The sequence below is a fragment of the Procambarus clarkii genome, chromosome 92 (genome assembly GCF_040958095.1).
Source record: "Procambarus clarkii isolate CNS0578487 chromosome 92, FALCON_Pclarkii_2.0, whole genome shotgun sequence".
Lineage (NCBI taxonomy): Eukaryota > Metazoa > Arthropoda > Malacostraca > Decapoda > Cambaridae > Procambarus > Procambarus clarkii.
In genome coordinates this window covers 308,281-334,182 of record NC_091241.1, presented here as the reverse complement: position 1 = coordinate 334,182, position 25,902 = coordinate 308,281, and the positions used below count along the sequence as shown (strand labels likewise).

Here is a 25,902-nt window from a genome sequence, read left to right as displayed (position 1 = left end):
TATTAGCGATAATGGGGATAGGCATGCCATACTTCCTGAGAACACACCCATGCCTCCCAGCGCATCCCACCTAATGGTTGGAGATTTTATACATTGGTCTAAGCTCGGTTCAAGAGCTTACCTGACAGATCAGACAGCCCTACCACCCTGGGACCAAACCTAGGCCTGCTACCTGCACAGGTCTGTTTGGCCCGATCCTCAGAGCCAAACCTTATCCGTAAGTAATAGATCTACTGCACCAACTTCCTTTACCTACATTAGTCTATCAACCAGAGGCTGCTTGCCTTGGAGACTAGCTGCAGATATGGCTATGCACTGGCCTAAAGCTCCTTTTAATGTCATTAACTTCGTGTCCTGTGTGCCAACCCCCTGATTTTCTACAATGCAGGCCATGTAATCCATACTCACCTGTATGTGCCTCACTGCAAATACATTTATCTAAACACTGTGGATTGGGGCAGCAAAGTGATGGGCAACTGCAATACAGAGCTGCTGCGGATTAATAATAATAATACTGTAATGATAATAACACTATTTTATTTACACGGTGGTGCAATGGGATTGTGAGATGACGTATGATTGGTATTTTTATATTCTTACAGAGCCACTAACATGCATAACATTTCAGGCAGGTCCTTAATCTAACATATTTAACACATAACCAAGAAAGTCTCAAAAACAGTTGATATACTCTCTAAAATCAGATATTATGTTCCAAACTCTGCTCTCCTCTCACTATATTATGTGCTAATCTATCTCTATCTTACTAATGGTATCTGTGCATGGGGTTCAATCTCTGCAAACTACCTCAAGCCCATCATCACCCAGCAAAAATCTGCTATCAGAATAATAACAAACTGTGCTTTCAGACAACACTCAGCCCCCCTGTTTAAATCTCTAAACATACTAAACATAGACTCACTCGAGACATTCTCTTGTGCCAGTTACATTTACAAAACCCTGTACTTAAGTGCAAATCCTGTTCTGAAACTCTTCTTGGACAGATGTAATAGAACACACATAATCACCACACAAGAAATAAATCTCTCTTTGATATCCCCAGAGTCAAAGTTAATCTGTGTACACAGTCTATGGAACTCACTCCATAACGAATTGAAAAGCTGTCAAACTTTTACCTTATTTAAAAATAAAACCAAAAAGTACCTAATTTCATCTTCATAATTTCCTACCTAGTGCTTGAAACTCTCACTGTATCTAGTGCTACCCAATTCTCCAATACAGTATATGTACCTATGCCATACAACTTTACCATTGTAATCATTACTATTATCTTTTATCATGTTGACCAGACCACACACTAGAATTTGAAGGGACGACGACGTTTCGGTCCGTCCTGGACCATTCTCAAGTCGATTGACTTGAGTCCAGGACGGACCGAAACGTCGTCGTCCCTTCAAATTCTAGTATGTGGTCTGGTCAACATACTTCAGCCACGTTATTGTGACTCATCGCCTGCATCTTTTATCATGTTATACACATAGTTTGCTACATTATATCTTGCAATAATCCTCAATTTATACTAAAATGTACCTGTGGATAACCCTCAAATTTCTTATACAATATATATTTTCTGGGGGAAGCTCCGTCGGCTCCCCGGAGCTTTCCCAGACTGATATGCTAATGTCAGACTTTGGCATCAGTCATGTGTATGGAGTTCTTAGGCCTACCGGGGACCACGGCCAGAACCGGGCCTTCCCCCTCAGAGAGGCAAGGGAAGCAATTGCCTATAGAAACCCCTGTGTGGTTGGAAGCATTCTATGTCTGCCATCGACCGGAACAGGCACCCAGAAAGGTAAGCGCCTCAAAACAAACCCCCTATTCTGCTTAAAATTGCTACCAAAAGCCAAACTTGTGGATAGAACTCCCCAACAGAAAACAAGCAAACTAGTGTGACGTCACACGTCGCCGCGCCGCTTGTCTGCGCAGCTTTCCCCTTCCCCGGGAGGGGGAAGGGGGAGCCCCAGACCCTTCACGCCGGCTACCCACACCTCAGTTCTTGAGTCTGATGCTATAGGCGAAGGTCGTGTGCTCTGGCTCCGGTGTCTTTACAGCACTGTGCTTCGTGTGTGGTGTTGGTTTTTGTGGGTGCGAGAGCCAGGAGTTATCTTCAGTACTCGGGCTGCATGCGCCTAGGGCTGCCTTCCCTAGGTACCCTGTAAGTACTGCCCTTGGAGCTTGGGGCCACCTTCCACAGGCTCCTCGGGGTCTGCCTCTTTAGTTAGTTTAGTTCATTTATTATGCACCCCATACCCATCTTGTGGACGGTAGTGGAAAGGGTTACAGAGGTACATACCCGCCAAACACACACCGAAACTGCAACGTTGGTACAACGTTCGAACAAGTTTTAACACCTCCTAACCAGTTATAACAACCAATATAACACGTTGTAACAACGTTCTAATACGTCATAAAAACGTTAAGCCAAGATGTAACAACTTTATTACAAGTTGTAACAAGCGGAAAATAAAGACATTTACGGTTTGTGTTTCCAGGGTAATGGGCTCGGGGACTGAACCCCACAATTCATTTAGCTAAGCAAGTTACAATCTTGATGAGCTAGTTACAAAATTCAATACAAGTCGTCACATCAACATTGGGTTCGAGATCGACCTCAAGTACAGGTTCTAAATTAAGCAACTGACATATGTGGAGAGCTAGTGTCACAATTGATATGTTTGTCCTGCACACCGCCCCCCATCCAGTGGGCAGCGGTGGATAGGTTACAATCACTTAGTTACTACCTACAGTTAGCAAACTGGGGATATTTGGCTAAAATTTCTGGTCTGCCTCTGCTGGTCCGTTTTACCTTTTCGATTTTTCGGCCGCCTGTTGGGCTCTTTGGTGTTCTGTTCTCCCTTGTTACCGGCAGGTAAGAGGCAGTTTGCACTGGTAGGAGCGCAGGGTGCTGCAGAGCTTGTATTCCCGACATAGCGGCCGGCTCTGTTCCATGGGGTTCGTTGTCGTCTTCCGGGTTTTTTTCTTTTTGTTTTTGCCTGATGGGGGGTTCTGCCCTATTATTCAACTGGTGTTTGCCCTTCCACGGTTCTCCTCGGTGGCGCTCCCTGCTAGGTCCCCGTGAGTGTACACGTCCCTGGGGTCCAGGTTCGCTTGGTAGTTTTGGGCGCCGGTTAGCAGCGCCCTGCCTGGGGACTACCTGAGCGCGAGTTCTCTTAAAGTAAACGCTCAGGACCCTGGGAATCCTCTAGGGGGCGCGTGGGTCCGATGGATGTGACCCCAATCGAGTCCCTGCTCGCTGTGTGCGAGTTTGAGGGTTGCTCGGTCCCCTTGTCTCAGGGTGACCCTCATTGTTTTTGCCTCTGCCACGCTGCCCGCTGTTGCTTGGAGCGGCCCGCAGGCCCACATATCCACCACAGCCCGGTTGGTCCGGCACTCCTTGAAGGAAACACTCTAGTTTCCTCTTGAAGATGTCCACGGTTGTTCCTGTAATATTCCTGATGCTCGCTGGTAGGACGTTGAGCAACCGTGGACCTCTGATGTTTATACAGTGTTCTCTGATTGTGCCTATGGCACCTCTGCTCTTTACTGGTTCTATTCTGCATTTTCTTCCATGTCGTTCACTCCAGTACGTTGTTATTTTACTGTGCAGATTTGGGACCTGTCCCTCCAGTATCTTCCACATGTATATTATTTGGTATCTCGTCTCCTTTCTAGTGAGTAGATTTGGAGAGCTTCGAGATGATTCCAATAATTTAGGTGCTTTATCGCGTCTATGCGTGCCGTATATGTTCTCTGTGTTCCCTCAATTTCAGCAATCTCTCCTGCTCTGAAGGGGGAAGTGAGTACTGAGCAGTTCTCAAGACGGGACAACACAAGTGATTTGAAGAGTACAACCATTGTGATTGGATCTCTGGACTTGGTTCTCGTAATCCATCCTATGCGTAATCCAAGTTATGCGATATCAATAATGATTATCTTCGTCGCTATCCCATAAATATCGCGAAACTTGTTATAGATTGATAATTGCAATTTATGCATAGAAACCCCACATGCCGGCTGCAGCCGCCATGACCAGAATCGCCAGCCCATCTACAACACTGCAAAAGGGGGAAAAAATTCAACCATTAATTTTCAGCTTCGTTCATGTGAAGTTTTTAAACACATTCCTGATCGTTTAAACAAAGTATAAAAATGTACTGTAATGTAGTTATTATCGGATGCAGACTGTGTAGCAGAAGAAAGGTTGAATATATAATATATATATATATATATATATATATATATATATATATATATATATATATATATATATATATATATATATAATATAATATATAATATTAATATATTGCAAGCTGTATCTTTGTCTGGAGGAATAGTCTACACTGCATATATGGCGCCACCAAAAATTGCCACCTGTGTAATGTTATGGACTGACGTAAATAATGAGGCTACATATATAGTCTTCCCGGCTTGGCGTCTTCCGGTGATTATTACTTATTTTCTAGAGTGATTATCAGAGGCTAGGACGAACATACACTATACTTACTTCGTCCAAGGTTTCTTTTCCTCCAAGAAACTGGCTGCTGCTTTGGCTTTTTCCTCTGGAGTGGCCTGGTCGGCCGGGTCCTGGGCGAGGGCTATGTTCCGTGTGTCAACCCCACAAGCACAGTTGACGAACCTCCTCCATGGTGGCAAATCTGAGGCTACAAAATAATATTCTTGTGGTTATATTTGATTGCAGTGATTAAATTAACCGTTTTTTATGATTATTATAGATGCATTAATGACTATGTGAATATTTCAAAGTGTCCTTCAAAAATGGAGGATCTCGTTATTAAGGAATGTGGCAAATGTGAAAAGCTGGACCGGTTAATTCGAACTATGATTTTGTAGTGGGCCTAGGAAAGAAAGCCACAATCAAAGACTGCTTATATTAGGCCTAAGAGAGGTTAGGTTAGCTTCCAATTTTTCTTGTAGTTTAATATTTAAATTGTACAATACGTTGACTTTTTGGTGAGCATCAGTCGCTATAGGATAGGTACTGTCGCTTATAGATGATGGGCTGGCCTGTTTCCATAATTTTATCTCGTGGAGAGTTCAGCAAAATTGAACACTAACAAATCAATGCACTCGCTCAAAACCAAATAAAATTGCAATGCAATTTGCTTATTTAAAAAAAGTTAAAAACGAGCCCAATTGCTTATTTGGGACGGAAAACTTGCCTGGTTTGTCAGCGGGGTCGTTGCTCGCAGCTTGGACTGTCTTGACACTCGGTATAGGGTCGACTTTAGCCTGCTTGGTGACCAGATCCTCGTTTCTCCAGTCTCTGACTGACACTCGCACTTCCTCGCTGTGGCGACTCCAGAAGGTTAGTCGGTACAGCTGAAGGATGAACATTGTCAAGGACGGTGCAAGGGTATTTGGTGCTCTTGGCAAATATCCAAGATGTTTCATACCACCCTTTTCCCATATATATAGCAGTATTGTTAGTTCATTGCTCAAACAGCTTTAGCCCAGCCACTTGGGCTGGATGGTAGAGCGCCGGTCTCGCTTCATGCAGGTTGGCGTTCAGTCCCCGACCGTCCAAGTTGTTGGGTAACAATCCTTCCCCCCGTCTCATCCCAAATCCTTATCCTGACCTCTTCCAAGTGCTATATAGTTGTAATGGCTTGGCGCTTTCCCCTGATATTCACTCACTCAAACAACTTTAGCCACTGCATTTATGTATGTTTTGCGAATACAGAAATTGTGCACTTGTGTGGTTGTTCATTTTATGTGGTTAATTGATGGCAATACCAGAAAATTTATAAGAAATAGAAAGAATAAATTCCATGAATGGACGTTATTCTCTCGGTCTCACATTGCAACTTACACATTTCTTGGGTATGGGTTCGGTGAGGTAGGACACAGCCACGGTCACCACCAAGACGATTAGGAACAAAATACACCCAAAGTGGAGATAGTGAACGTTCCCCACGATCACTTTGATCCACTCGGGCCGAAGGTCCTGGTTTTCATCTGTGGATTAAGGAAGATTTTTTTTGTTTTAACAAACGTAGGTATACACATCAATGTGCTGCTGCTGCTACTCTATTCTGTATGAACGATTACAGAGTGTAGATCAAAAACTAGGTGAAAGTTCATCTAATATTCCCATCTCACAGGATGGTTAGTCATGCATGGGATCAGGAGAGAGCATGAAATGCGGGTCTAATCTATTAGTCTGTAGTAGTTTCCTGCCCGAAACGCTTTGCGTAATAGTGGCTTTAGGCATTGTATGTACTAGCTCTATCTATTAAGCCAACAAACTTTGTAAAATCTCTTTATGTATGTACCTTTACCTAAATAAATTATTATTATTATTATTATTATAGTAGCAAACGCTGGGTTGAGCACAATAATATCGTCCAATATTCGTGAGTGTATACGTACTGACGTAAATGACGAGGCTACATAGTCTTCCCGGCTTGGCGCCTTCCTGTGATAATTACGTATTTTCAAGAGCTTTGAAAAGCTATTTTAGAGCTCAAAGTACCTCGTACCATTTAGTCTGAAATCATTGATAATAGGGCATTCACAGATATAATGTTGGAGAGTATGTCCTAACTCTTATTCACATAATTTACAATTGGAATGCTCACCATTCGGAGATTTATTAGCTGCAGCCACCTATCTGAAATATCGAATATCCAAGCCTAATTCAGGTAGTCACAATGTCATACTGACTAATGGATGTTTTGTGCTGCCCGTACAATTCTCGGTCTGAACATAACTGTTTATACTCGTGATTCCTGTCCTTTGAGTGTCAGTGATTGGTCTTCTGCCATCCCTAATTTCCTAGAATATTGCTGTTTATAGAACAGAGATTGGAATATCTAAATCTAACTAAATTTTAGGCTTATCACATGCAGCTATAGCAGCTTCATATCAGCTTCCTGCAATGGTCAGAAGGCAGCAGGAACAATTAAAACAAGAGAGGTTGACAGTCATTCATGAGAACATAGCTACAAATGACGAATATGACTGTCCCTTCACCAAAGAAGAACTAATCAGTCAAAAAAGGTGGTAAGGACACTGCACCAGGTGCTGATAACATTACATACTCAATTATTGCACATGTAGGTCCTGCTGGAGAACAAGGAATATTGGATGTTATCAATGCATCTTGGCAGCAAGGCAAACTGCCGACCTCTTGGAAGAAAGCAGACGTCATTCCGATTCCTAAGCCGAAAGAACCTGGCAATTACAGACCCATTTCATTAACATCATGCATTAGTAAAACTGCAGAACGGATGGTCTTAAATGTCTTACAGAATGGCTTCCTGTCCCCGAACAAAACGAATTAATAAACTCACCTCCACACCCGGGGACAGTGAAGGCGAACTCCATTGCAAAACGGACGATACCAATCGCCAGACCAACGCTGAGGCCCCAAAACGCTCCCTGTGGTGAGACATCAATCCAGCAATCTCCCCAGGTTGAAGCAACACCCGTCATGTAACGCAAGACGTCGTCTAAGGGTTTAGGGAAGCTTAATATGAGGTGTACAGTGATTAAGCTGACGTTTGAAGTGCCAAGGGCCATCCTATGCCATATGGCTTTCATTGGTTTAAAACCTGTTCTATCATTACATTATGCCATCATAGTGACGTCACACATTCGTGCACATACACACACACAATTATATAATATATATATATATATATATATATATATATATATATATATATATATATATATATATATATATATATATATATATATATATATATTATATATATATATTACACGTTTTATCTTCGTTTGGTTAGGTTATGATAGGTTAGATTGGGCAGGAAAGATTATGTTAGGTCAGGTCAGGTTATATTGGGTTGGGTTAAGTCAGATTACATCAGGTTAGTTTCCATAGTGATGACGTAGAGCTACATGCTTTTCTCGGGTCTCAGACCTTCTCCCAAGAAGTGGAATCTCTGCAAGGAAGTCAAATCCCTGTTCCTCCCAGCACCAAATGGTGGATTGACGTTAAAAAACACACAGGTACAGAGCAGATGTAGAGACCAAGGCTGGATAGGTTAGCCAAGTGTTGAATATCTATTGCCATGTTTCAAGCATCATTCACGCCTATAGAATATGCCATGTTCTATACATCATTCACGTCTTTAGAATATGTCATGTTGCAAGTATTATTCACGCCTTTAGAATATGCCATGTAAGCCTCATTAACACCTTAAAAATATGCCGTGTTGTAAACATCATTCACGCCTTAAGAATAAAATAGGTTGCATTCAATCTTGTTCTTTATAATAAACAATGCATAGAGTATATTTATATTTTTAAGGAGTAAATGCTAGTACTGGATCGAAACCTAAAAAAAATTTTTGTAAATAGTTCATGAGCTCCGAAGCACCACGAGGCTATCTACAACAGTAGTGACATTAAGATGTGAAGTTTCCAAGCTCATAGACTGCTCGAGGAAAGATGCACAGGTTTTGTAAGTGGACACGTAATTGCTTGATCTATCCATATCTCAACTATGGCATTTGTGCTTGGGGCTCTACTACCCAAAATCACTTACGTCCTCTAATTACTCAACACAAAGCTGCTATTAGGACAATATCCAACTCTGGCCCCAGTCATCACTCGGTACCCCTACTCAAATCTCTGAATATGTTAGACATTAAGTCACTGCACATTCTCTCATGTGTATTATACATATATAAAACGCTAAACTATAATGCCAATCCTGATCTCAAAAGCTTCATAGAAGGTTGTAACAGAACCCATGAGCACTATACCAGAAATAATACAGTTTTGATATTCCTAGAGTACGACTTAATCAAACTAGAAATGCTCTACAAATCAAGGGGCCTAGAATGTGGAATGACTTTCCCAACCATGTTAAAGACTGTACCTCTCTCAACCAGTTTAAGATAAAAACGAAGCTATACCTAATAAATTCCCTGTAACCTACCTTACCCTTCTATTGTCAACCAATGTCTGTTTTTTTTTTAAAGAGCGCTGTTTGTCGACATAATTGTATTTGTGCTGCTTTTTCAGCTATGTTTTCATTTCTTGTTTTCATTCTACTCTTTATGCTCAATTAGTATTAAGCTTGTCATTTAAGTTTTTCATGCCCGAAACGCTTTGCGTAATAGTGGCTTTAGGCATTGTATGTACTAGCTCTACCTATAAGTCCACCAATCTTTGTAAAAATTTCTTGTATGTATGTACCTTACCTAAATAAACATTTATTTATTTATTTATTTATTTATTTTTATTTATTTATTTATTTATAAATCCTGACTCTGCACTTACACTTCGATCCTGGCAGCAACTCGCTATTTTCTAGGTAGTTTATTATCTCTAAAGTACTTAAAGGCTGTCTTCATCCGAAGGATATTTTTGTTACAGACGTTTTAATTAGTACTTCGTTGAATAATTAACGACTAAGTCGGTAAGAGGATAGAGATCTCTTAAGTGAACAGGTCAATCCACTACGAATCCTGGCCTTAACCACCAAACTGGCCAGCGCCGTAGTTTATTCTTTCAATGGCAATGTAAATGTTGAATCTGAACCATTGGACACCGGGTGATATTTTGAGTATAGACAAACATGCATTATATTGGATGCCAATTATGGTAAATTATAGTTACATCTTAAAATTGGGACACCCGTAATGTTTCGTTGTTCTAGCTAGTTACGAATATGATTTACTGTGACTTACAAGTTCGTTGGAGTAGTTAGACTATTGATGCGACTTACAGGTTCGTTGGTTCGTTCCCAGAAGATTGCCAGGAGGTAGACAGCGCAGATGGGAGGAGACAAGAAGGAAGATATACTCTGGATGTAAACAAACAATTGAGAGTTTGCGGAATTTCTGTGGGACAACAGACGCTCAAATGAGGGTTTTTAGAGTGGAAAATATTTCGGTAACATTATCTTATACACAAATTGAAATTATTAATTTAACATTATATGTTATTAGATAGTGATATAGAGCTCACTGGATGACGGGGATCCAGATGACGGACACCACTACCATCACCAACACGAACACTCGACCCACGATCAACAGTTCCACGTCCGTCGCTTTCTTGTGAATCCTCGTCCAGATGTCGATGGTGAAAATGGTGGAGGAGGAGTTGAAGATAGAGGTGAGAGAGGACATGAGGGCTGCCATCATCACTGCAAGCATCAGCCCGGACAGTCCTGGAGGCGAGAGAGGACATGAGGGCTGCCATCATCACTGCAAGCATCAGCCCGGACAGTCCTGGAGGTGAGAGAGAACATGAGGGCAAACATCACCACCCCAGAACAGTCCTGGACCCAGATTCACTAATCATGCATTTCTTCTTAAATGATTGTGCTGCGAAGGTTTTGGGAACTTCTAGAAGACCTCTGCACATGATTCATCAAAATGTTCTTGCTCGATTATTAAAAGATTTTATTCTGTTTCACCTACGCCTCGACAGATGTCACTAGTGCTTTTCGTTTGACCAAAAGTAACATTGTTCATTTTATCGTTTAGCCAATCACGTTGCTGGCTCAGTTGGAGAAGTGATCAATCGCATACGTTTGTCCGAAGACCGGCAATGTTATGGTATCCACATGCAGACGATGTCACAATACCGTGGCTGAAGATAAGATGACCAAACCACACACCAGATGATGAGACGACGACGTTTCCGTCCGTCCTGGATCATTATCAAGTCGATTGTCTTTAATCGACTTGATTGAAGAAAATCCGTCCAGGACGGACGGAAACGTCGTCGTCTCCTCATCTTGTGGTGTGTGGCTTGGTCGTTATAGTATCCTTCAAGTGTCCAGACATCGGTGATCTTAGCTATGCCTTTGTTTATACATAAGCTATGTTCCTTGAAATGGTGTCATGATAACATTTATATTTTAATTTTTCAGAAGGCATATAAAACTTTAAGCATTACTAACAAATCTTGATGTTATCAACATTTATATTTGTGAAATTGTTGTTCCCGTTGATTATGGCACCTGGAACCTATTCTCGTCTTCGTCATAAAATGAGTTTTCTCATGTTGTACATTCAGCACCAACATTATAATAATCAAATAAGTTATATTTCTTTACTCACCTAATTGTAAGAGGGTTTATGCAATTCTTTGAGGCTTTGTGCAAGATGAGGCTTCGTACAATTCTGAGGCTTTGTGCAATTCTATGTACCATAAAAGACGCTCATTAAAACATGTACGTGGGTGGACTGCTAGCTGTCGTGGAGGGTGGACGTGTTCCCTACACTCTCCAACAGTTGGTGGTTGTTTGCCAGTTTGGCCGATTGGGGACGTGTGTGTGTGTGTGTCTGCCCGCCTGTGCAGACGTGGAGTTCACGATGGGAGTCCCTCTTCTCCCTGTAGTGCGGGCTAAGTCTGTGGGCCTCGAATTTTCCAGACAGGCTGGGTACCCGGAGATAGCGCTGGTGTGTGATTTGCTTCATGTCCGTGATAAATATTTATGGAGTCGAGCTGGTGACGGCACGTCGGGCGATCGTGAAGTTTACGGAGGAGTTGGCGTATCGGGAATTTCTCCGTCGATACGAGGGGCAGACCTTACCCCTGCCGGATGGTGCGGGCACTGTGACCCTCTCTGATCAGAGTGGTGCCCTCACTTACGTCAGTGTACATGGGGCGCTCTTGGAGTCTGCTACGGCGGTACTTTGGCCGGTTTGGCGCCATAGTTAGTGTGCGGTTGCACATGATTTCCTCCAGTCCGCTCAAGGGTGTGAGGACTAACATTCGCACCCTGGGCATGCGGCTCTGGGCAGACACACCGTCCTCCGTGCGTCTTATGGGATACAACGTTCGGGTGTTTTACGCCCGCCAGCCTCAGACGTGTTATTGTTGTGGCCTCTTGGGCCATCAGACTGCTGACTGTTCTACTCCTGCCGTTGTGCCCGTGAACCTCTTCAGTGAGGAGGATTTTCCGCTGCTTTCTGTGGAGGAGGCTTCGGTGGATATGGACGTCTTTTCAGCCGTGGATGTGCCCCCAGTGTCGCCTGTTGCGCCGCCTGATGCACCCCCAGTTGTTGTCGCCTCTCCTCCGGGGGTTGTGTCGTCGCCTGGTGATCGTCCTGCTCCGGCTGGTGTCCCTAGGGTTCTTCCTACTGCCTTCTGCTCGATTCCCCCGTCTTCCAGTTCGTCCTCTGCTGCGTCTGACCCTGTCCTTGCACCCTCGCCGTCTGTTCCGGCTGTGCTGGGTGCTGGGGTGGATCCGCCGCTTCCTCCTGTGCCTGGCCTGGTGCCCCATGTGGTTGAGGATGCTGCCGTTCTACGACGTGCGTCGGTTCGCCCTGCTTGTGTTGCGCGTGTCTCTAAGTCAGCCTCCGGGTCTGATGATGTGCACCCAGAGCCTAAGCGTTCCCGGCGTTCTTCTGCATGGGCTGACGTTAGCGACTTCGATGCTTGTGGATCTGCCGGCAACAGCGGGGTGGCTCCGGTTGCGTTGCATACTACGGTGGTGGCGGAGGTGGATTTGCTTGCAGATGCTGGTGCCGGTGTTTCTGCCTCCACTTCAGATATGGTGTCTGCGGATCCTGCTTCGGGTGCGTCGCCTGCGTCGGATGGCTCCGGTTCTTTGTGGGGGATGGTTCTCCCTGCTGAGGTTCGTGGTGAGCGGGGTGGCCTGGTGGTGGTGTTGAAAATGGCTGCTCGCTCTGGGGGTTGTGACCCCTTCCTCGTTCCCCATTTCATCGGCGGCGGTCTCGACGCCTCTTCCGTCTCCAGCCGTCTCTTCAGTGTCTCCTGCGGTATCGGTAGAGGTGTTACCATCTAGTCGACCGTCCCCTGCTCCTGTGCGTACGGCGACGCGGCCGTCTCGGCAGCCCTCGTATGCTTCTTCGGTGTCGTCTGCTTCCTCGAAGGACGTGCTTTGCGCTCCCCAGCTTCGTTATGCGACTTGCGTCGGTGAGCTTAAGGAGTGGCCGTTTTCGCCTGATCTGGAGGTTCCCGAGTTTATGAAAGGCCCACAGTGGCAGGGGGATCGTCCCCCTACCGACATGGAATATTTGATTTGGGTGGCCTATAAGTGAAAGTATCCTTGGGCTTTGGAGATGTATGTTCCTGTCTCTGAGAAATGTATTCCTCGCTCATGATTCCTTTGTGTATTGTTTGTTGTGGGTTGTTTCCATTTGTGTGCATGGTTGTGGGGTGCGGGTTGTGTGTGTGTGTGTGGGGCAGGTTTGTTTCCCGGTTCCTGCGGGCTCCGGTTTGTTGTTGTGGGTTTATTTGTGTGGCTTGTGTGTGTGTGTCTGGTTCCTATGCGGTCCGGGGTTTGGTTAGTGTGTGTGTCTGGTTGTGGATGTCATGTTCTTATGTTATGTTTTGTGGTTCTATGTTTTTATGATGCTGTTTGTGTGCTTGTTTGTGTCGTGTTGCGTGCCCTTCAGGCTGTTGACGGCTTGTTTGTGTCGTGTTGCGTGCCCTTCAGGCTGTTGACGGCTTGTTTGTGTCGTGTTGCGTGCCCTTCAGGCTGTTGACGTGACCCGGTCTGGGTTTATGCTCTTTGTCGTGTTTTGCCATTGTGCTTTTCCTTTTGTTTGTTGTATACGTGTATTTCTTTCCTTGTTGTTATTATTATTATTATTATTATTATTATTATCGTTTTGTGTTGGTGCCTCTCCGTGTGTGTTTGAGTTTTTTTTTTTTTTTTTTTTTTTTTTTTTTTTTTCTACCACAGACGTGGCCACACATTTACAATGCTAACCAGCATATATACATTTTCTTCTGTCCTCCATGGACAGGGTTAGAGATGTGTTAAACATATAGTTCAAGGGTTTATTGAACACTCAACCGCAGAAGGTGATTCGGTGCTTTTAAAATGCTAACCTAACCTAACCTAACCTAACCTAACCTAACCTAACCTAAGCTAACCTACACACGTAAATACAAAGATACACAGATTTACGTACGCCCTACATAAAGTGTTTGAGGAGCTGGTAGCCTTGTTCTGTATATTTATGTTCTGGTGTTTCATTTCTGTATTGTATTCCGCTGTGTTTAACTTAATTGTTGTATTTTGTTTGTAATTTTTGTTTTGTGGTTGGCCCTTCCGGCCGGCGTTTTTGTGTTTAGTAAATTTGTGCTTTTACTTTTTTGCAAGTTTGTCATTTTGTTCTGTTGTTCTATTTGTTTGCTTTTATTGCACTTATAAGCATGCTTGCATGTAAAAATAAAAAAAATAAAAAATTCTGCTATTCTAATATTAACAGCGTATTTAGTACTGTACTCCACTTCAGTTCTGAGAGCCTTAAGTATGTTAACATTGTTGATGTAACTTTTTGACTGCAGTTAAGGTACAAGGAACTGAGAGACGAAGATATTTGGAAAAAAAGATACATAGTCAATTGGTTTGGTATCTATCTTTAGTTTTTGTGGTCCACTTTTGCTATTACAAATTTGCCTGTTAAATATCTTTGTTTTAGCACCGTTGATGCGTGTTATATTTCCAGTGATGGATTTATAATATCCATATCTATCTCTCTTCCTGATGGCATATACAATTTTAAACATTATTAACGAATCTGTTAATTACAGAATTAATCGAAGGGTGTGTGTAGAGTTCGGTGCTCCAGGGGCAGAACCACAGGTAGCATTTTGGAATGGTTAGTGGCATCACAGTTCTCTTCCACATACCTAGACATCACTCTCTAGTAATTTAATCCCCGACAGATATTTTTGATCCCTGCACTAAGAATGTTAACGCTGTAGCGAGTAGATTATCCCAATAATATACTCGCTCCAAATGCATTGTTAATATTCCTGTCAACCTTTGGAGATGAATGAGGTGAGGCGTTGCCCGGGCAACACGGTGAGGTGTTGCCCGAGCATATAAGCAGCAGAATAGCAAACATTAACTAGTCTACTTTCAAGTGTGGTCTAGAGCAGACACTTGCGAGATACTGTACCGACGCTCAGTGCGCTCAACTCACACCAAAGTATCACCTGTGTACTTCTGTATATTCGACCAAATATATATATATATATAGTATCTTAGTGTCTGTGTTTATTTGTCACCATACTTTACGTAACAATAGAACCGTTACAACGCTCTCAAGCCATTCTTAACACAGATGTCATAGTTGCTTTAGACCTTATCCAAGTTGTCCAAGTATAATATTACCTTTGATTTGCTATATTTATTTAGCCTGCAATTAATGCTATTTGCCCTAAGCAACCATTCATGGTCAATTTATCTTTTAGCTAAAAAGGTCACCTATAATCAGAATACATCTATTGGTTCTAATTATCTACAATCCACTACGCATTTCTTTGGACTCTTCTGTAAGGCTTTCCAAACTAATGCTTACCAATATAATAGTTCATTTTGTTATAGTGGGGATTGGATGTTCTATCCCAGTGTTATAGAATGGTGGCAGCATTGTTATAGCATAGGTGTCTGTGTGGTTGTGTAGGACAAGACACGTTATAAATAGTTGGTATACAGAAATTTGGTTTGTTATAAATGGTGGCAGCGGTGGGATTGAATGTGAGGTGATAAAGGACAAGACAAGTTGGTATAAATATATGAGTTTGGGTGGATATAAATAGGAGCTGCAACATAATTATTAATAGGCCTTCTGCAGTTCCCTTGGTTATTATTACTGTTTAAGTAATAATTTCCTTCAATATATACAAGGTTTCCTAGGGGATAAGAGAGGAAATGCACAATGTAACCACAGTGTTATTTCAAATATTACATTATTGTAGCATTGTAACAATGTAACACTTTTTAAAAATGTAATTATATTGTGTGCTTTCTGGGCAATCCTCTTGTTAGCATACCTGGAGGCAGTAAGTGAAGGACGAGCTGAACATAAGCAATATTGGTGCATCCCGATTCGCTACCACAGTGCATCTTGCACTCTTGAGGATCCACACAGGCCACCTTGTCTGTATAGAGAATCCTGGCAGCCATCCCTGGGAAGACCAGCATAAACATTGGCAGGAACTTGATGAGAGCAGCCAAGATGCAGCCAGCCTTAGCATAGGTCATGTTCTTGCTGGAGAGGGTCCTCTGCACGATAACCTGGAGGACAAATATGCAAATGTAAGCATATTTATTTGTCTTTTAGCACAGGAGCAGACAGGTTCTGACTCCTGTTAGCTGGCTGAGAGCTTTCTCTTCCCATAGCTCATGGTAAGCCTTACCCTACTAGTTTACCCTAGAGTATAGCCCACCAATTGTTTAGATACCAGGTACATAATTACTGCTGGACGAACAAGGGCAAAAGAGTTAAAGACTGGTGCCCGGTCAATCCTTCCAGGCCAGGACTCGTACCCAGACCAAATCTCTTGTGAGGCAAGGGGCGAGTGTGTTACCTGTATGTCATTAAATGTTTCTCTGGGTTAACATGGAACACCTTTGCAGTTAATATATGGAGATATTGTGGAAAACGGAAATAAACATATCCAGTGAGAATAAAGGAAACGACAGGCCATATGGACCATATGAGGCAGTTTCTATATTATCTTTAATTTAAACCCTCTGGTTAGTGATAAGGTCAAGAAGAATGGAGAGAAACTATATGTTCTGGAGATATGAGATACACCTAGTCGTTATGACCACACAGAACACTGTAGACTTGAGTTCCCCTTGAGAATGTCTACATGCAAATCACCCCAATTCCAGCTCAGTAAATAAAAACAATCAACAGTGACAAGATAGATGTTCGAAGATTTCTTGCAAGGAACAAGACAAACATTGCTTATCCCAATTTCACTGCCCTTAAGAATAAACAATGTGTGCTCATTGATAATTTTTTGAAGATAAGAGAAAGGTGATTCACCTGGTCAGTACACCAGTACCAGACGCTGGAGATGGTGATGCCGAAGATCATGCCAGGCCAGGGCAGGTCTGACTCCCCGGGTTTAGCGGATCTGAAGAAGTGCATGGCGTAGGCCGGAGGCTCTCCGCAGTTGGTGGTGTTATCGAGGCGGGAGTACCTGGTCTTGTTGGGTACGGCGTAGAAGTAATCCTCCACTAAGGCGTCGTACCCGCCGACCGCATTTAACGCTTTAGAAAATTGCAAGTAGAAAATAACTGGAAATGGCTTAACAGAGGGCAAACACACAATAAGGTGACAGCCAGTTAATTAAGTCTTCACTCCCTGTCCTTTTCCCATACACGCACACTAATTTTCCCTCCCCGTTTATCATTAATCAAGTACTCTAAAAAGGATTTTGGAATAAGTATACCAGTAGACTGAAGGTTCGCTGGCTGTACATGGGATATAGAGCACAGAGAAATACACACACACACACACACACACACACACACACACACACACACACACACACAGCTCAGTACTTACACATGCCCATGAGAATACAGGCTCCAATGACCATAAGGATGGTCTGGACAAAGTCCGTCCAGATAACAGCCGAGAGACCACCAGTGATGGTAAAGATGGAGGCTATGGCCAGTAGGATGAGGATGCTGATGTACATCCACTCTGTACCCTGCTTGTTCAGCGTCTGCTGGATGAACAGTGCTCCTGCGTACAGGTCAGCCTGTGTGTACCCAGGATATTTTAAGAGTAAAATTATCAGAAGGTTGTAATCGCATAAGTTTATAGGTCATCAAGCAATGCTAGAATAAAACTCACAGCCAAAGCTTCATAGATTTAACGGTATTCTTCCTTTAAAAGACAATTTGCAGTGAAATGTACTCAAAAAGAGCTTCAACCTACAATACAGTTGAACAGGGTGTAGGAACTATAATGAATCAACCCCAAATAAGTACATTTCTACGTTAAAATAAACCTAAATGTAAGTTTCCTATCTGGGCTTTGTTTTTAATTACACACACACACACACACACCACACCACACCACACCACACCACACCACACCACACCACACACACACACACACACACATATCTACAGGCAAGAAAAATGCCACAAAAGGACTGTGTGAGCTTACGGATATCTTGGTGAAGATGGAGAGGAGGAGGGCGAGGCAGGAGAGGTAGACCCTGATCCTCTGGCCCCCGAACCTCTCCCTCAGGTACTCCGGCATGGTGTACACGCCTGAACTCATGTACACCGGCACGAACACCCATCCAAGCAGCATCAGCACGAAGATGGCCTGAAAGTGTACATTAATGATTATTTCTACGTCTCGAACTCTGTCCTCGTGCTTAAAATCACCACAATTTTGATGTTATTGGCCACAGCGTCAAAATCCCGGTGGTATATGAAGGTGAAATGCACAGCAATATTTACGCTTGCTCTGGTTCGATGGTTGGGCGAGGGACGTGTGGGGCTCAGATCAACGAAAATATTGCAAGGTTGAAATTACAGTGTTGATAAACAAGATTACAAAGCTATGCAAACCAGTGTTGCAAGACAACATGGGGTGCAGTTGCATTATCATGTGCATTACTTGCACCATGGTAGACACACCTAATATTGTGCTGTTGTCCAGCTTCGTATATCAACTTTGCAACGTTTCCTCCTGCACATCCCCCTTGTGCATCCCTTTTGAACTCTTGTGCATCTCCCCTATGCATTCCTCCTTTCCTGTGTGCATCTAAAAAAGTGGGTTTTATATGTAAATTTCTGGTGGTCCAAGAACGCATTTCTTCTTTACACCGCTGCGTCTGTGGCACATCTTTCTCCGATTTACGAACGACCGAGTTACGAACTTTCCAGAATGCATCCTGTTCGTAAGTTGTGGCCTGCCAATTTGGTTGAAACTGAAAATTTAAATGTTATCGGCATGCACCATTGCACAAATTACTTACATCTAGCTCGAAGGCCCCGATACCGATGCCCGAGGCTGCTCCCGACCCCGCCAGGCCGATGAAGTGGCCAGATCCTATGTTGCTGGCGAAGAGTGACGCGCCCACCTGGAGGAGGAGGAGGAGGGTCAGTGTGGGCGTAGGAACGTCAGTGTAGGCGTGGGGGGGGGCATCCGTAGGGATACGAGGGCATCAATACAGGTGTGGGGGCATCAGTGTAGGCGTAAGGTACATAAGTGTATTCGTGTGTCCATCGGTGTAGGCGTGGGAGGGGGGGGGGATCAGTGAAGGTAGAAGGGCATCAGTGTGGGCGTAAGACAGGTGTGTGAGCATGCAGAACAATCTTATATTGACATGCACAGACACGTGGCCAGGTGATTGTTTATACCTGTGACACCACCTGTGGCTGGTGTGTGTACCTCCTCCACCACACAACTGCAAGAATACTGGGTTATGGGGGAGTCACCAGGCATTTATGCCTCAACTTACGAAGCCTGTACATCTTTCCTCGATCAAGACGGCTTTAAACCATCGCGACCCAAGGTTATTATTGCTAAAGGTAACCAGTAGCACTCTAGAGACCATGAACTGTTTAATAAACACAAACTAGGAGGTAAGTCTGTATCTCAGACTTACGAAGACCTAATGACTGTTGAGTGTTGTTTAGTGTTAGTCGAGAGACTGAGACTGACTGACTTACGGGTATCCAGTGCATGTTGCGGGAGGCGAGGAAGTAGCCGGAGATGCTGCCGCGTTTGGTTCTCCAGGACGACTGTGGGAGGACAAACACATCTTTTAGGTCAGTTATCCCTTCACCGCCTTCAGTCTGGACTTATTATGAGTTTACATATTGTGTAAACTCCCCCTACTTTAATGTCCTAATGTCATCAACAATTTTCCCTCTTTTTTTTTTTTTTTTAGTATTCTTCACCGTCTTCAGTCTATATGGAATCTCAAATGTTTAGTTAAAGTCCTTATTGTCATGATTTACCTAAGGGCGCTCTCTCGTACCTAGTACAAGAGCATCCTTGGACAACTTGTACCCAGTACAGTTTACCTAGTGGTAAAGCGCTCGGTACTCCACCAGGTGTAAAACTTACATAATCTTGACTGTTGTGTAAGTCACACAAAAAGAAACATTCCTAGCCTGGTGATGGAGAGGACAGTCACAAGTCTACAATCTTCCTGCTTCAGTCTAATTGAGACTGGTAAACTTTAAGACCGTAAGTAAACCATCTATCATCCACTAACAAGAAATGAATGAGAAACTTCGGCCATTTCACAGCCATATGGGTGATAGGTTTGTCATCTGGCTTCCCTGATTTTATATTCCAATAAAAAAAAAGCCCGTCTACTGGCAGGACCTCATTATCTGCTACAACTTTGAAATGATGGACCTCACTACCGTCTCTGGTCTTGTTGAACACTTCATAGCACTTTATTTCTGAGAGTACCTTCCCTCTCTTTTGGAATGTGTTGATATGAGGTGGTGGAGGACGCAGATGGCGTATTGGGATGACTGTTGGGATGAACCCCATGACACAGGCACACGGTGGGAGGGTGGTGGCAGCCCCCGCACCGCGCCCTGCCTTCCACACACTTGTAGGGGTTTAGCAAGTTGAAGATATTGGCTTCAGCGTTGTGGACATGACAGCCCGTCCGACGGGTTGATGATGATGGTGGGCTGGTTTTTTTACAACAGAAAACGTGCTTTCTCAAAACCGGTTTGTTTAGCTTTCAGCCCGCATACCAACTTGGCCTGCTAATAGAACGTCGCGTTTTGACGTATACTATAATAATAATAATAATAATAATAATAATAATTTTTATTTAGGTAAGGTACATACATAAAGAGATTTTACAAAGTTTGTTGGCTTTATAGATAGAGCTAGTACATACAATGCCTAAAGCCACTATTACGCAAAGCGTTTCGGGCAGAAACTACCACTATACGCTACCAAACGTCAGAAATTGTCGTACTAGAAAATGGTAGCGGCTCGCGAAGTTGACACACTGACCCGTTTTCTGTTCTGGGTCCTCTTTTAGTAGGTTAGGATAAGGGCACTTTAGTACGACGGTTTCTTGACGTTGGGAAACCTTTGGAGGACGGGTTACGTATATACACCTCAGGTACAGCCCAGGTAGACACTAGTTGTGATATGTTGTCAGCGAGAATACTGGGTATGCTGACACGGGTTAAAACAATGCTATACACAACCTGATTGGGGGGGGGGGGTGTTTTCCAATACATTCTCACTTTCTGACGAGCGTCAAATCTGAAGTGGTTTAGCCTAGCCAAAAGCGTAGGAATCTAGGCAACCCCACTTAATCTATCGCGGGTGACGCCCATTACTCCGATAAAGCGTCGGTAGGAATCTAGGCAACCCCACTTAATCTATCGCGGGTGACGCCCATTACTCCGATAAAGCGTCGGTAGGAATCTAGGCAACCCCACTTAATCTATCGCGGGTGACGCCCATTACTCAGGTAAAGCGTTGGTATTGTAGTGTTCATTTCAGTAAACCCTCGCTAAAGATATGGTGCATAAAGTGTGAGGACAGGTTAACTACCTGACTGGTAGCGATCAGTCAGGCAGGTATGGTTGACAGACGTCACAGTACGGGGAATTCGTCGTGTAAACTGACTGACGTCACAATACCGTGTGACGTAATATCAATACCTTGTTTATGTCTGCTTAAATCCAGTCGAGGTCTCTCATGGCAGTGTAATTAGGGAGCCGAGTGAGATGGTTCCTCTGTCGTCATTCCAAAGTTATACTAATTAACCCCTTTACTGTAGTATCATCCTCTTGAAGGCCAAGTCGGTCGTATCTCAAGGGTAATATTACAATCAAGGATCCCAGTCTCGATACCTAGGGTGTGCAGAAATGGTTTGGAACGTTACCTTTCACCTGGTGTACCTGTTCACCTAGCAGTAAATAGGTACCCTAGAGTTTATCAACTGGGTTGCATTTTTCGGGGTAGAGGGGGGGGGGGAGATCTTGATAGAAGCCTAGATTCTAGAAAGGGTGGGAGGGGGGGTTCATGTCCCCCCCCCCAAACAATGGGTATTTTGCCTATCTCCTCCTCCTGTGTTTCACATGTCTGTGTATTTGTTAGGTGGCGATGTTAGTAAACACGCTAAGTCTAGATAGCTGGTGTGGAAAGTTACACATGTTGGCTAAATATATGTGTAAACACCTGGCGTGCTTTTACCCCGTCCCACAGCTCCTCTCCCAAGACTAACTCAAGTGTGCAGACTTAAGTCCATGTTGTGGTGCACTGCTGGGCTTGATTAAGGCTTTTTATACTACCCGATAGCGAGTGAGGTCGCTACAGTTAGTTTATTGGTTAACCAGCTAGTTGACTTCGGTTTTCAATATACACTATTTGTAAGACTAAAGTAAACATTATGTAACGGTTGTTCGTTAGTCAACGATAAAATAACTGCAGTCTACAAGATGACTACGAGGGAATGAGAGAGAGAGGACGTTCAAAACATCCCCAGGAGGGAGCTAATAGGTGAACATGACATAGAAGCATCTTGGCAAAACTTTAAGAAGGTCATCACGGAACTCCTTCAAAAATGTGTGCTAAAAAGGAGGAAGAAACGAAAAGAAACTAGATGAATGACTCACAGTAAAACAAGCATTGATAACTAAGCGAAACCTCTGGAGAACGTATAAATTAGAATGGATAAACCAATGGTTAAAAAGAGTGCTGCTAAATGGGAATGAATCTAACTGAAAAAATGTGGAAAGTGGGGGGGGGGGGTACCACAGGGGTCCATTTTAGGGCCAACCCTTTTTGTCATATACATCAGTGACATAGATGAGAATATTACAGACCACATCAATAATTTTTTTTTTTTTTGAGATATATACAAGAGTTGTTACATTCTTGTACAGCCACTAGTACGCGTAGCGTTTCGGGCAAGTCCTTAATCCTATGGTCCCTGGAATACGATCCACTGCCGCGAAGAATTGTTTTTTCATCCAAGTACACATTTTCCTGTTGCGTTAAACAGAGGCTACAGTTAAGGAATTGCGCCCAGTAAATCCTCCCCGGCCAGGATACGAACCCATGACAAAGCGCTCGCGGAACGCCAGGCGAGTGTCTTACCACTACACCACGGAGACTGTGACTGGTACAGTCAAATTTGCAATGGTACAAAGATTTATGGTAAAGTGGGAAATAATAATGATGTTGAAGCCTTACAAAGAGATCTACAGGAACTCTACAAACCTAAACCTAGCCTTACCACTTGGGCTGAACGGTAAAGCGACAGTCTCCCTTCATACAGGTCAGCGTTCAATCCCCGACCGTCCAAGTGGTTGGGCACCATTCTTTCCCCCCGTCCCATCGCCAATCCTTATCCTGACCCCTTCTCAGTCCTATATAGTTGCAGTGGCTTGGCGCTTTACCATTATAGTTCCCTTCCACAAATTGTCAGATAACTGGCCAATGCTTTTTAATATTAACAAATGCAAGACCCTGCATGTGGGGCATAACAACCCACGCCACAACCACCAAATTAATAACATTACATTACAGCAGATTGATGAAAAAATGTACCTTAGAGTCAAACTTCACTCAATGGAACTTACACAGCAGTCAAAAAGGCTGACCAAACACTTTGAATAATCAAGCGTACCTTCGACTTCAAGGAAAAGAAGGTAATGACTCAATTGTATAAATCTCTGGTGCGGCGCCATTTGGATTACTGTATCCAAGCATGGAGGCCATCTCCAGAAGGATGTACCTGCTCTGAAGAAAGTGCAACACCGGGCAACAAAAATCACTCCAGAGCTAAGTCAACTCATGGATCAGGAATGGTTGAAGGCCACAGAGCTAACACCACCACAAACCAGGCACGACAGGGCGGATCTCATAGAAATTTGTAAAATACTGTACTGAACAATTTGGAGAATGTTGATCCGGAAAATTTCTTCAAAAGGTCAGATGTAACACAAACAAGGAGCAACGGTTTCAAGCTCAACAAGCCACAGTGTAGGACTGAGAACAGGAGATGCTTTTTCACTCACAGGGTTATTAACTCGTGGAACGGCCTACCCGCCGAAGGCGTAAATGCCAAAACTCTGTTAACTTTTAAATGTTCAACTGGAAAAGCTTATCAAGGCAAATGGGGGGGACATTCGACAAGCCGCCGGCTTCCTGTCCTCGTCGAGGCTACTAGTGTTAGTGGCTTTCAGGTAAACTCGGGTAACCAAATATTTATAAGTTTATAATTACAATACTACTGTACTTTAAACAGTAATATTTAAAGTAAAACTTGTAGTGAAATTATTGTACAATTACCAATATAATCCTGGACGTAAGTTCGAACCCTCATTATGGCCCTTGTGGATTTATAACAGCATATATTCTCTGTATCAATATAGTTGGAATGATTAGGTTGCGTGTGCGACATTCACCGGTGGTCTTTCAACTAATTATGGAATAAAAGAGGACAATACACTACGAGCGTAGTTAACTACGATACACAAGATAATTAATACCACTGACAATTAGGTTGGAGAGTTGCTGTCTATATTCACCAGTTGTGATTGCAAAAGACGACGGCATTAACACATATTCAGGCCACAGACTGTTCAGCAAGGATATGGAACGTACTTTTTCTGTTTCAAACGGCGGGGCCTAGGAGGTGAAGCTCGATCCTTAACAGTACACACCAACAGGAAATTTTACTTACAATTAATCCCACTGCGAGCACGAACACGAAGTAGAGGACCAAGACAAGTATATCCTCCCATTGGAGACGCATTCTTTCATCCCCTGGAGCCATGTCGCTTTCTCAGAGAGCGCGCGCTAGGTGAGAATCACAAGGGTAGGAACAGCAGCGACCCTCCCACCGCGACTACCTGAAGGATACTGACGTTTAGAGCTCACATGACCGGGATATATAACCTCTTCTCGGTGTATATACATTCAGGTGTGTGCCTCACTTCTCGGTGTAGCAGCACACCTACAGCCCCGCTCCTGTGCCACTACGGGCTCACCATAGCCCGTGCTATATACACAAAGGTGCCTCACTTCTCGGTTAATAGTTCTCGGTAAACTATTAATTTAGTTAGGTGGGCCCGAGAAAGAAAGGAGCAAATAAACATAACTTTTCCTAGGCCTACAGGTTCATGGAGTTTCGTGCCTTGTTTAAATAATTACTAGCTTTTCATCAGCCTAATATATAATACATGTACTAAATTGGGAGTAAGATTGCATATATTAGGCTTGGGAGTGGTTATTTAGGCCTGCGACAGTTTGGGTATATAATGTTAGGATGCTTCAGTTTTTGCTTTGTCCATTAGAGTTCCAGTAGAGCAATTTTTTTTTTTTTGCGAGTACCACAGTTACTTTTTGCACGATCCATCCATATAGTACCTATACGTACTATCATTTCTGGAGGCCGGTTTTGAATATCGGCGAATATTTCATTCAATTAGGCACTAGGTTACTCGAATCGCCGACACCATGGTGGCTTTAGGTATTGTATGTACTATCTCTATCTTTAAATCCATCATTATATATGTAACTCAATTAATGTACCTTTACCTGAATAATCTGAATGTAAACTGATGTGCTAAATTGTCCGAGCCTTAACCGATTATTATTAATATCTTTATTGACAAAATTAATTACAATTTTGCCTAATCTGAGGATTTTGATAGTCTTATTAAAGTGAGGATAATGCTGGTATTCACTGTCACGCAGGACAGAGGGTCATACACAAGACAATAGGTCTAAACTGTAGGCTGAAGCACATGTACATCATGGTTACAATCAATGTTTTAATGTATGGATCCTTAACCGAGGACTCACAAATAGAAAACGGGACATCGCGTCAATTCTGCGAGCCCCTGTGATTTTTGTTACATGGCCTTTAGGGGATCTATACGTCGTAATATGGTGTACTGCCTGTGAGGACGGGGCGAAAAATTGCGGCTCACAAAAATCCGTTTTCTATGCGTCGTTTCTGGTTAGGTTAGGACTGTATTTTTTGACAAATCCAACTTCAAGAAGCATTCATCAATTCGAATATATTGTGTATTAAAAACAGGTTTGTCTTCATATAAATTCATATAAAAGTTCTATGTATAGTTAGGCGTAGGTTAGAGCCTAACTACTAACTTGA

The 25,902-nt window shown here is 43.3% G+C and overlaps 1 protein-coding gene across 1 annotated transcript; it reads right to left on the bottom strand.

Annotated features, from left to right (window-relative positions):
• Positions 1 to 520: 520 nt before the first annotated feature.
• On the bottom strand, positions 521 to 24,659 carry LOC123775201 (sodium/glucose cotransporter 4). The gene is made up of 14 exons (XM_045770182.2): positions 24,466 to 24,659; positions 19,454 to 19,525; positions 18,757 to 18,861; positions 17,934 to 18,098; positions 17,322 to 17,520; positions 16,797 to 17,023; positions 15,793 to 16,036; positions 9,988 to 10,192; positions 9,746 to 9,860; positions 7,338 to 7,425; positions 5,855 to 6,000; positions 5,205 to 5,364; positions 4,529 to 4,685; positions 521 to 4,076 (listed from the first exon to the last, which is right to left on the bottom strand). The coding sequence occupies exons 1-14, from the start codon at positions 24,556 to 24,558 to the stop codon at positions 4,010 to 4,012; spliced, it is 2,043 nt and encodes a 680-aa protein (XP_045626138.1). The 5' UTR covers positions 24,559 to 24,659; the 3' UTR covers positions 521 to 4,009.
• Positions 24,660 to 25,902: the final 1,243 nt, after the last annotated feature.

Coding starts and splice junctions, on each gene's coding strand:
- LOC123775201 (XM_045770182.2), bottom strand. CDS start 24,558: ATGGCTCCAGGGGATGAAAGAATGCGTCTCCAATGGGAGGATATACTT. Junction 18,862..19,453: donor GCAACATGCACTGGATACCC/GTAAGTCAGTCA, acceptor CTCCTCCTCCAG/GTGGGCGCGTCACTCTTCGC. Junction 5,365..5,854: donor AACCCATACCCAAGAAATGT/GTAAGTTGCAAT, acceptor TTCATCCTTCAG/CTGTACCGACTAACCTTCTG.